Source organism: Anser anser, assembly GCF_964211835.1.
Source record: "Anser anser genome assembly, chromosome: 31".
Taxonomy (NCBI): Eukaryota; Metazoa; Chordata; class Aves; order Anseriformes; family Anatidae; genus Anser; species Anser anser.
In genome coordinates, this window is record NC_139752.1 from 918,187 (window position 1) to 930,614 (window position 12,428).

A 12,428-nucleotide genomic window follows, 5' to 3' on the forward strand; every position below is an offset into this window, starting at 1 on the left:
GCCTAAATAGATGGGGTTAAGCCTGCTGAGATGAAAACACCAGCATTTGCTGATGTGAGACGAAGCAGCCAGATGAAAACTCCACAAACGGTGGAGCAGACATAACAGAGGGAGAAAGGACAAGTTTGGGGGCACAGGAACAATAAAAGACAGAGCTTGGGGTCTCCTCTTTGGGGCTGCTCACTTCTCTACACCCTCTACCCTCCTTCCCCGTATGGAGGGGGCACCCTACTCGTGGATGATAGTGGATCCCCCAAACCAGCATCATTTCAAGTTATGTTCCCCAGAGTTGTGTCCCCCCACACCCCACAAACACACACAATTTGCTATTTATCCCACCTAGTTTTTAAAATGAGCTTTCAATAAGGCCCACAGCTTCTTCTCCCCCATCCCTGGGGCTATTTAGGAGATATGTGGACATGGCACTAGGGGACGTGGTTTAGTGATGGGACTCAGGAGGTCATGTTGATGACTCAGTGATCCTGAAGGTCTGCTCCAACCTAAGTGATCCTATGATTGTCACTATTGCCTCCTAAATGACCTCAATGGAAGGTTTAAACCATATTGGGTTGGGGTCAGAAGCCCTGAGTTACAGAGCAGGGCTGGAAGCACCAGTGGTTTCTTAATATCTCAGTAACAAACTGCTCCCACAGGCAACTTTTCAGCATATATCACTTTTTTGTAGTATTAAGAAGCCCCCCCCCCAAGAAAAAAAAGAAGATATATATATATTCATATATATATAGCAAATGACAGGCTCTGTGTAAGTGGCAGAAAGAGATCGTTACCACGATCCAGCTTGCTAACCTGAAAACCAAAGAAGAAAATTGTGACACAAGCCAGGACAGAGCTGCTGCAAGGGAGGCAGGAGCAAATCAACATCTTCACATCCATCTTCACTAGGGAGAGCTGAACAGCAAAAAAATATGTATATATAAAGCAGTGAAATGAGCTGAGCATGGTGCAAAGAACATCAATATGAAAAGGTTTTCCTAGAGGAAACTTGTTTGCAAGAACCTGCAGAATGAGGCAATCGTTAAAAAAAATAATAATAATAAAGTAAAATAAAATAAAAAACAGTTGGGTTGGGCCAGTGAGATTTGTGTCCAAGCTGTGCTGACAAGGAGGTCAGGTAGCTCCTCCTCCATGGGCACCATTCCCACCACCCAAGGGGAAAAAAAAAATGGTGTCCACAGTGTTCCTGGTCCCACAGACTGAGCACTGCTCTCACATTTCTGCAAGGTCTCCCTTCTCCCTTGGAAGGGAGTTTTTGGGGGGAGAAAAAAAAAAAAAAAAAGAAGCCATTTTCTCCGGCTTATGATGCTCCTTAAAACAAGGGGGAAAACCTGCAATTGAAATAATCTTTAAGAGGGTGGGGGATAGAGAGAAGAAAAGCTTTCTTCTCACTCCTGTGTGTCTCCGGGATGTGGTGATAGCAGGTAAAGCTGCCAAATAGGGGTCACATTTTTTTGGGGGGTGGGGGGGACACCTAGGAGGAGGGTGACCTGTGATGGATGCCACGGGCCAGGACCTAATTGGTTGCAGAATGAAAATAACTCATCCCAGATTCAGGCCAGCCTGGGGTCCCCTATTGCTGGGGATCCCCAAGCCCCCCATAGCTGCTTGAACACCCTCCCACCCCCCCCCAATCCTACATAGGAACTGGGGGTCCTCCAAGGCCCAGAACCCTGCTGTACCTCTCCTGAAACCATCCAGACCGCTGCTCCCCAGGGTGGAGGAAGTATCGCTGCTTGGGACTGCAGTCCTGCCCCCTTTGCAGCTTGCTGGGGCCTAAGAAGGAGGGGGGGTCAGAAAATCCCAGAGGCTGTGAGGGCATAGGCAAGCTCCTGCCAGCTTCCCCAGCTCACCAAGATTGCTCTCTGCTTCCTGCTTTCTGAGCACAAAGGGTGGAGCTGAACCTGAGATCTGCAAACCCACGGCTCACAGGAGCCTCAAAGACACCCTCCCAAGGTCAAAACCAAAACATCCGAGCTCAAACCGACTCTTCTGCATCCAGATCCCCCTCCGGAGCATCATTTCTGCCCACCCAACCCAGCAGAGCAGAGGGGAATCCTGCCCCAGCGCAGGGGCATCCCGCAAGGCAATCACACATCGGGGCGCCTGTTGCACCCCAAAACCTTCATGCTGCAGGGTGTACATTGCTCCCACTCCCAGCACGTGCTGAAACTAGGGAGGCTGCATTTAGGAGCAAAAAGCAACCAAGGTGTTATATATATATTTATATAAATATAGGTTTTCAGCTGTGATTTTTAATTCTCTTTAAAAAAACAATTATTTTTCCCCCCATATGCCCTCTCCTATTGCTGGCATCACCTTTGCAAACATCTTTTCTGCTGGCATTTCTCCTTCCTCAAAGCAGGAGGCATACACAGACACAAGCTGTGGTTTCGTTTGGGGGCAGCAGGCAACAGAAAGCATTTAAAAGTAGTGACAAGTTCAGAACAACAGCAAATAGCAGGGGACTAGCTCTGAGCTCCTGCTAAAGCAAACACACTTGCAGAAAAGGGCACGAGTCCGAGCACGGCCAACTGCTCCAAATGATTTGAACTGTCTGAACAAACCTTGCTCCATTCCCTGTGACCTCCCCTTGTGCTTCGTGCAAGAAATTGGGAAAATGCCACTCCAGGAGGGTTAAATTCTTACAGCCAGCCAAAGCGAGTGGTAGTTTCATTTCTCATGTCAGCCTTCCCTCGTTTGCTTGCTTTGCTTTCATCCACACTTCTGTCTATGTTTAATCTCAGCCAAGCAAGACTCGGTGCCTGCCAGCTGCTCTGATCAAAGCATCAGGCAAGGAGCACATCCAATGTGTGGCATATTTAGGATGGGTGATGAGGTTGTGTGCCAAACATGCCTTCTTCCAGGCAGCAAGAAGCAAGTACTCCTCAGTAAAAACCTTCAGCTAGGGTTTTCTGCTTGCAGATCATCTCCACGAGCCACAGAACTGCTTTCCCAAGCCTTGTACCAGATTAATCAGCAGGCTTAAAAAGTGCTGGAAGGGGGATAAATGCACCAAGACACACACAACATTTCTGCATTGCTGATTTCCTCCTGGTTTTCACCCTTGACTCCATCTTATCCTGCATTTAGGGCTACATCCACCTCCACATCCTGTATAACATCAGATTTCGGATGAGGGTCCTCAGAGCCCTCTGTGCATTGCAGGGAAGAGTTTCCCTTTGCCACCTCCTATTTAGGAATATCCTAAGTATCCTATAATCCCTTTTCCCTGGTGAGCAAGGATCCAGGCTAAGAGCAAGGGATGAAAGGAGCTGCTGGGTTAGCAAATGGAGAAGAGAGATCGAATCATGACCCATCCCAGGCAGCTGAGCTGCATGAAGATGCCTGCAGCTATCACAGAGCCTCAGACCTCGGATTAACCACAATATTCTCTTTGAGAGCAGAAGAACCAGATTATTCTCTTTGAAGCTGAGGAGGAACCAGAATATTTTGTTATTCCTGAAAGTGCATGAGCCTGTGGATTTCCTGCAGTGCTGGAAACCTTGTGCCCTGCAGCGAGTGCTTTACACACATCCTCGTGCCTGCCAGCAGCACAGCAGCAGCAGGATGCATTGGTGCAATAAAAATGCACAGCCAAAAGTGATGCATTAACACCTAGGTCACGCTTTTGCAGAGAAAAAATGCTGGGAAGCACATGCACATGTGCTTCTGTGCATGCCTGGGTGCACCCACGTGTATGTGCACAACCCAGGAGCTGTAAATATTAGAGACGCAACCAATTTGTGTCTCCTGCACACCTCAAAACCCCACAGTCCTACTGTTCCCCAAAAAAACCTTCCCGCTGTTTTGGGGCTGCTGCTGATGGGGGGCATCAGGGGTGGTGCACCGGGGGTCCAGCTGGGATGGAGTTAATTTTCTTCCAGCAGCCCCATGGCGCAGTGCTGGGGTAAATCAATGCTGATAACGTGTGGACAGGCTGTTTGCACTGTGTCAAGGTCTCCTTTGATTTTCATCTGCACGAGGGGACACAAAAAGGCTTAAGCTAACCACAGAGATATCGTTCTCAGCCTTTAAACAGAAAGGAAGGGGTCTGGGGGGACAAAGTTTGTTCGAGAGCTGCCCGGGCACACATTTACCCATGGGAAATAGTGAGTGGCCTTCACAACATTTTTTTCTGTTTTTTTTTTTTCCTAATTTCTTTCTTCCGCTTCTCCTTTCCTTATGGAGCTATTTTTATCTCGGCCCCAGGTGGAGAAGGAGGAGGAGGAGGATGGGGAAAAAGAGGGGGAGAAGGAGAGGTAGGAGGAGAGGAAGGGAGGGAGGGAGAGGAAGAGAAGGAGGAGGAGGAGGAAGAGAAGGAGGAGGAGAAGGGGGAGGAGAAGGGGGAGGAGGGAGGAGGAGGAGGAGAAGGAGGGGGAAGAGTGGGAGGGAGGGAGGAGAAAGAGGAGGAGTGGGAGGGTGGAGGAGGAGGAGTGAAAGGGAGGGGAGGAGAAGGAAGAGAAGAGGAGGAGGAGGAGGAGAAAAGGGGGGGGGGAGGAGGGGGAGGAGGAGGAAGGCTCTCATCGGGAGCTGCCCCCTCTGGGGCCAGTGGGCAGTGGGGAACCCCCACCGAGCACCCCAGGACCCCCAGAGCTCAGACCCAGCTCCCTGCAGCCCCCACATCCCCTGAAGCTGAAGGTGGGAGCCCAGCAGCGTGCGTGCTTCCTCCCCCGGATTTTCTCTCTCAGAGCGCTCTGGATGGGGAGGAAGAGGAGGCACCAGCCAGAAGCCCCTCAGGCAGGTGGGTAGCAAGAAGGGGGGGAAATGATGGAGCCTTGACCCCAAGGCATTGCCCATTGTTGTCACCACTCCTTGATGCAGTGGCACCACCCGGGGCTATGGGGCAGGCTGGATTTGGGAGAGGGAGCCCTAAAGGTGCTTGGGATCCATGGCCAAACTTTGTAGAACGGGTTTTTTGCATCTCTGTCTTCATCCCTACAGCTGACAATGGCCTGGAGGATGAGAAGGGGGAAAAAACAGAGACACCGAACGGAGCAGGGCTGTGTTCTGGACAATCCAAGAGGAACTTAGCCCAGAAGGCAAACTCAACCCCACAGCGCCAACCACGGCAAAGCTCCAAGGAACCAAGTGGTGAAGCGAGGCTGGAGCCCCGTGGCCACCGGTCATCAAGGGCGGGTGGAAGCCCAAAAGGCTGCCAGAGGGATCCCACGGTGGGGAGATCCTATAACATCAGTGAGGCCAGGAGGCCGGGAGGCACAGCACACAGAGCCTCCTACGGGTGTCCGGACTGTGGGAAGACCTTCAGCAGGAGGTCATTCCTCGTCCCCCACCAGAGGATCCACACCGGGGAGAAGCCCTTCACATGCCATGAGTGCGGGAAGGGTTTCCGAGTGGGGTCGTCCCTCAACAAGCACCAGCGGATCCACACGGGGGAAAAACCCTACAAGTGCTCAGTCTGCGGGAAGAGTTTCCGCCTCAGCTCCACCCTCAGCACCCACCGGAAGGTTCACACCGGGGAGAAACCCTACACGTGCTTGGTGTGTGGGAAGGCTTTTCGTGTGAACTCATACCTGCTGGCCCACCAAGCCACCCACAGCATGGACAACCCCTTCCAGTGTCCCGCCTGCGGGAAGCACTTCAGCATGAGGAGGTATCTGGCCATCCACCAGCGGATCCACACGGGAGAGAAGCCCTTCAAATGTCCAGAGTGCAGGAAGGGTTTCAGCCGGAGATCCATCCTAATCGTCCACCAGCGGACCCACACTGGGGAGAAACCCTACAAGTGTCCCGAGTGCGGGAAGGGCTTCATCATGAGCTCAGACCTCGCGGCCCACCGGAGAATCCACACCGGGGAGAAACCCTACAAGTGCCTCAGCTGTGAGAAAACATTCCGCCTGAGCTCCCACCTGACGAGGCACCGGCGGTGCCACACCGGGGAGAGGCCATACAAATGCACCGACTGCGGGCAGAGCTACACCGACAGCTCTGGCCTCATCAAACATAGGAGGCTCCACACTGGGGAGAAGAAGTCGACACTCAGCACAGCTCAGGGAGCAAGGAAGAGACGCTACAAATGCTCCCGCTGCGGTAAGATCTTCAATATGAAGTCAGCCCTGATGGTCCACCAGGTGAGCCACACTGGAGAACGACCCTACAAATGCCCCAAGTGCGAGAAGACCTTCAGCCACAGCACGGCCCTAGGGAAACACCAGTGGGTCCACACAAGGGAGAGACCCTTCAAATGTCCCGACTGCGGGAAGGGCTACACTGACGGCTCCACATTGCGGAGGCACCGGAGGAGCCATGCTGAGGTGAGACCTTATAAGTGTCCCGGCTGTGGGGAATGCTTCAGCATCATCTCCGCTCTCCTGAAGCACCAGCGGTTCCATACCAAGGACAGGCTTTACAGATGCCCCGACTGCGAGAAGAGCTTCCACTCCAACTTTCTCCTCGTCACCCACCAGCGAACCCACACAGGAGAGAAACCCTACACCTGCCCCACCTGCGCCAAAGCCTTCCGCCAAGCTTCCCACCTTACCCGGCACCAGAAGATCCACACGAGGAGCGCGGCTGGTACTGCATGGCATGCAATGGCCCCATAGCAATTCCAAGCGGCACTCAGCAATGGCACAGGGACTGATCCAGGAATCTCAACCACCTCAAGCCCACTGGCTGCCACAAGTCACTCATCCCAAGAAGCCTTGACCTGTATGCTGCCAGCCCGGTAAGCACTGTAGGGTACATCCTGCTCACCCAGATGTTAACTGGAGCCCAGAATTAACCAGTTACTGGTTACAGCATGACCATGCCACCCTTTTGTAGCATGACCCTTATTTTTTCTCACCCTGTCAACAAGCCTTTGGGTTAAGGCTGCGACCACTCTTGTATTTTAAGTTTTTGTTTACCCTTAGTTCCTATTCCTATTCCTTTATCCCTGAGTCCCTCTCCTACTCCCCTTCCCAAACTGACCCCTCCTGCCCAACTCACTCTCAGCTTCACTCCCATCGTTACCAAAGTTGGTCCAGAAAAATCATATGTAACCTCTACTTTTGGATCACAATTTGTCCTTTAAATGTGTAGAGCTGGCACTGTTAATTAGTGCATCCAGACTGAAACTTCTTGCCTCCTGCTGGCCAAGGATGGCTCTGTTATCACACTCTAATTCCGCTCAGCTTATGCCCATACAAAGATTTTACAGGGTATTTGGGGACTTTATGGTGTATCTGGGGACAGGCACAGGAGTGCTTTATAGTATTGATGCTGAAGTCCTGGCCAATAAGCTAGACACAACAACTACCTTGCTGTGCAATTGTCTCATTTGCTTACAATCATCATTTAAGTTGGGAATGGGGTCATAAAGGTTAACCCTTTATGAGAATGTATAGACCATGGTGACCGTGTGTTATCTCTAAATGTCAAGGGAACGTTTCCTTGGCTTTGAGCTGCCTTCAAACCCAACAGTGGGTGCAAGCTGAAACCGTAAGAGAAGGTGACACCTGCTGAAATTCATGGAGGTGCCTGAGACAATGCTGCTGATACTGAATGCCATCAACAAGCCCAGTGACACTTGGCAAACTTTGCTTGCAATGACTTAGAACCGTATGAGATGCTGAGGTTATCGACCCCTTCTTTGGGTTCCCACCAAGCTGGACCCATGGTCTGTTATCCCATGGATCACCAGCAGGGAAGGAAAGGATGGTGACTGGTAGATGCTGAAGATTGCATTCCCAAGTCAAGAGTTTGGGTGTGAAAGGAAATCCCGTCAAACCCCTGATCTGTGCCTTAATTCGCTTGGGGGAATCCATCCCCGTTGTGTCCCAGCGATCCCACCGAGACGACGTTGCGTATGTTTACAGTCTTTGGATTGTTTTGGGTGTATTGACTCTGTGTAGCCATACTACAAGTGTTCTTCTGTGCTTCCATAAGTTTACTACCCAACCTATTTGTGATTTTAACTGCACTGCCCCAATTACCACTTATCAAGCACTGCCAACTATACTCTCTACTACATATCGCCCCTATCCGTATGAATTTCTCCCTAATTGAACAGTAGAGAAAGGTCCAAGTCACTCAGCCAATGAAGCCCTGATAACCACGGTCATGTAAGTCTTTGCATGCCCAGATATTAATTTTAGCCCGGCATTAATAAATTATTGGATTTTCTGTTGTTTCAAGCCAGAAAATTATGCGACTGTTTCTCATGCTGTTATTTTGAAATAAATAGTTTGTTCCTAAAGCTGTTGGTCTGGTGTCTTTTACCATATCCCAAAACTATAACTCAGCAGGGCTGCCTCAAGCCCCCAGAGCCTGGCTGTGGGGAGAATTCATGGCTCTGCTAATGAGCAGGGACTCGTTTAGCCACAATAACTCTTTTGCTCATCTATCATGGTACCTCCAGCAGCCAGCCAACAGGTCTGCTAACTCTGGTTTCCATGCCAAAGCTTCCAAACAAGAATTGCACTTTATAATCTGAGCTGCATTTTTTTCTGAAGAAAAGCTAGATGCAGTAACTAGAGAACAAAACCACAATTTTATTTGACAAAATAGCTCATTATCTAGGGGGGAAAAAAAAAAAAAACAGGACTCACTGCAAAGTGTCATTCAACACCTCACGGGATGTTACAGTTTCATTAATTTCACCCCAAATCCTACACTTGTCACTTTGCTGAAGCAAAGCCACCCAAGGAAGAGCCCCATAGGAGCCACCAGCCCTTGCGGAGTGTAAGGAAAATAATAATAATAATGCAGCTATTCCAAAACCATCTTCAAAGTACAAAAGTAGATAGATTTTTCCTCTTTTCTAGCATGAAAAGCAAACAGAAACCTTGCAGGTAGAAAAAGCAAAATGCGCTGAGCCCCTCAGCATGTCTTTGGGTGTGATATTCCCCTGTAACTATATCCATACAGATATAGGTTCCCCCAAACCCACTCCATCCAGCTCAGAAGGAGCAGGATGAGGCCAGTGGTGCTGTCTGTGTTGGTGTGGATGCTCTGTGTGACCAGACACATATATGTATATACACACGTGTATATGTGCCTACTGACTGCATTTTAAACCTTGTTACCAGTTGGACCCTGGGGCATGGGGTCGAATCTGTCGTGATGTGTTTTCCTCTAACAACCCTCTCCCTTCCCTCTTCACCTCCAGTAAACTCAGTAAATTCCCATCTCCTCCAGTAAATGTCCTGAAATTCAGAGATCTGGAGACAAAGGGGGAGGAATTTGGGAGGGGGGGGAAGCTGCTCAAAAGAGCCCCAGAGATGCGCAGCCTGGATTTTGGCTCAGCACAAGGAACCAGGGCAGGGCAGTCGGGTGCAAGCATCCCTTCAACCCCCCACCCCACCCCAAATAATTATTGACAAAACAACAAATTATTGACACCTTTCTCTTTCAGAGATGCTCCAGTGATGCTGGGAGGAGGAACCGAGCTCTTGGGCTCTGCTGTCGCCTTTGTTTCAGGCACAGAGAGATTCTGGGCTGCCAAGCAAAGCTGCAGATGCTAATCCTGCCCTTCCAGCAAGGGGAAAACTGCACCGTGCCCCGGCTCCTGTAGGATTTGGTCCGGGATCTGCCCTTAGGATAACTCAGGGCAAGGGGACAGTGGGGCCTGGGGGTGGTTGCAGCCCGGCTGCCTGCACAGAGGCACAGGAAGGGGCTGGGACAAAGTGAGAAGCTGGGAAGAGAAATGTGCAGCCCTGGGCTCAAACAAAGACAAGCCCCGAGCTGGAGCTTGCAGGTACCGTGGCTGCACCGGCCTCTCCTCCTGTATTTTTTTTCCCAGCTCTTTTCCCTTTTCTGTGATGCTCCGGGAGGATTTGGGGGAAGGATGCGTGTCACCAGATGGAGGGGCTGGCAGAAGAGTCGCCCGAATCCAGCTGGGTGGGAATATCACGCAGATCCTCGCTACACAAGTCCAAAGCCCCAAAACGTGATGTCGGGAGAAGAAGCAGGCCCACAAATAACCCACTCTGGTCCAGGTTCAGCCAGACCCACCCTCCCCTGCACCCCAGGCTGTCTCCAGCACCCAGCATCCATCCTTCTCACCCACACGCTCCTTGTTTACCACCCACACCCATGGGTGCAGTGTACCCACTGTATTGGGGGGCATTGTCCCCACTGTGTCACCAAATCTGGGGGTCCGGCCCCATTGATTAAAGACTTCAAGCCCAGGGCAGCTGGAGACACCCCCCCTTGGGGACACCCTGGTGTGTCATCCCCTGCTGCTCAAAGCCTTGGGGACTTCTCCCCATCCCAGGTGGCTGCTTTTGGGGATGGGGGATGGGGTTCATCCCCACCCCGTTGGGGGAAACAGCAACCATGACTCCACCAGGCAGACCCTGGTTTCAATGGGACATGGGCAACTTTTATGGGGTTTTATAGCCCCAGACCAGTGCAGGAGAGGTGAGTGGCTCTGGTCTTACTGGGTGGCAAAACCAGGGTGATCCTAATGCTCAGAGACCCCCAAAACCCTACAGGGATGCACGTAGCTCTGAAAGCCTCCAAAAGGACCAAATCTCCTTGATTTTTCTTGGCTTTCTTTTTTCTTCCCACCCCCCACCCCCCCCACCCCACTCAGGGAAATGTCTGGGTTATTCACGTGCCTGCTGTTTCCCAAAATCTTCCCTCCCGTTTCCCCCTTTCCAAGCTCTCCTTCCCCTGCTGCGACTCCTCACCAGCTTCTCCTCCCTCTCTTGCGGACAATCCCAATGGAGCAGGGGGATTTGGAAGACTCACCCCAAAGGGGTGAGACCGAGGAGAGCACCGGCACGACATGGTGCTGAGGAGGACCGAGGTGGCCGTTTGCCCGAGTGCCAAGCTAGGAGAAGACCCAGAGGAGGAACCCAGGCCACAAAGACCGAAGCGAAACCGTGCCAGGAAGGTGCAGGATAACCCCGGTGAAATCCGTTCCCAGAAAACCGGGATCGAGGCCAGGATGTGCCGCAAGGACAAAGCGTGCGGGTGCAGCAAGTGTGGGAAAACCTTCAATCAGAAGAACAACCTGAGCCGGCACCTGAGGACACACATCGGGGAGCATCCCTACAAGTGTTCCGAGTGCTGGAGGAGCTTCAGCGACCATTCGAACCTCATCTCCCATCAGAAGCTCCACCAGGGGGAGAAACCCTATGAGTGCTTGGACTGCAGGAAGTGCTTCAGCCAGAACACCAGCCTCCTGGCCCACCACCGGATCCACACGGGGAAAAACCCTATGTCTGCTTCAGCTGTGGGAAACGCTTCACCCAGAGGCAAAACCTCACCATGCACCAGAGCATCCACACTGGGGAGAGACCCTACTCCTGCCAGGATTGCAGTAAAAGATTCCGGAGGAGCTCCGACCTCATCCAACACGAGAGCCTCCATACAGGCGAACGGCCCTACAAATGCCCCGACTGTGGGAAGGGTTTCACACGGAGCTCCAAGCTGATGCAACACCAACCACCCACACAGGGGAAGCCCCCTACGGGTGCTCAGTGTGCGGCAAGCACTACAAGGCCAACGTCTCCTTGAGGTCCCATCTGAAGCTGCACACGTGAGATGGGCTCACTGAGGGGCTGGTGGGGCCATGTCCTATGGGGAGATGGAGAGGAGGAAGGTGCTGTGGCCAGGGAGGGCCTGATGGGTGGATGGTGGTGAGCATAGGACCTGGAGGTAGATGGGCTCGCTGCTGAGATCGTTCCCGAGTAGTGATTCTTTCCCTTTTGCACATTAGCATTAAAATATTTTGGATTTTCCACTGTCTGTGTGTCAAGTGCTGGTTGAAACAAAACACCTTAGCTGGTTTTGGAGGTCCTGATTTCCCAAAACCTCCCAACCGCCACCATTTCTGCCTGAAATACACTCGGGCTTTTCTACTGCCACAATACCTTCTTCCACTTTCCTGTCGAAACTTCAAACCTGCATGTAAAACCCTCTATATCCCTCCCCTTCCAGGCAGGGCTGCCTACATAAGAAAAATCCCCTCTGCGGTTGCCTCTCCCTCCAGGAATCAAAATCTCTCCTGAGGAGCTTCAGGTTCTTCCCACCTCCCATTTTTCCACGTTCCTTGTTCCTTTTCCCAGCTGGTTTGGAGGAGGATCCGTGCATGGCCATGGACCCTATTCATGGGCTGCCTTCCTAGCTCATCTCCTGCCCATGGACCTCCCAATGCTCAGGGCTGATCCTGCCCTGCTCCCCTTGCTTTACTTAGGAGTAACTGCCCAACCCGAAGAAAAAGCATCACCCAAAGCTCTCGTGGTGATGTTCTAGTGAAAAAAAAAAAAAAAAAAAAAAGAGTGGAAAAGCTTTTTCTGATGGGAAAAGCTTCAGGGGAAGGCCAGATCCTGCTGCACACCGGGAAATCTTCAGAGGGGATGAATTCCAGGGCTTCCAAATGCAGGAAGGGCTTCGGTGCTGGTGTGCATGTTAGGAATGACCCCAGTGCCTCCATGCTGCTATTAAAACCTTTTAATTAG

The 12,428-nt window shown here is 51.6% G+C and overlaps 1 protein-coding gene across 4 annotated transcripts; it reads left to right on the forward strand.

Moving 5' to 3' along the window:
• Positions 1-4,479: 4,479 nt before the first annotated feature.
• Positions 4,480-11,816, forward strand: LOC310888166 (uncharacterized protein). Of its 4 annotated transcripts, none has more exons than XR_014575844.1 (4): positions 4,480-4,759; positions 4,960-6,703; positions 9,374-9,715; positions 10,625-11,816. XR_014575844.1 is itself a non-coding variant. In XM_083814613.1 (2 exons), exons 1-2 carry the CDS (start codon positions 4,717-4,719, stop codon positions 6,579-6,581), a joined length of 1,665 nt encoding a protein of 554 aa, XP_083670739.1. In that variant the 5' UTR covers positions 4,480-4,716; the 3' UTR covers positions 6,582-8,215. The 4 variants fall into 4 exon arrangements, 1 of the variants encoding a protein (XP_083670739.1); XR_014575845.1 differs by having other exon boundaries at positions 10,695-11,816; XR_014575846.1 differs by lacking the exons at positions 9,374-9,715; positions 10,625-11,816 and adding an exon at positions 7,400-8,215.
• Positions 11,817-12,428: the final 612 nt, after the last annotated feature.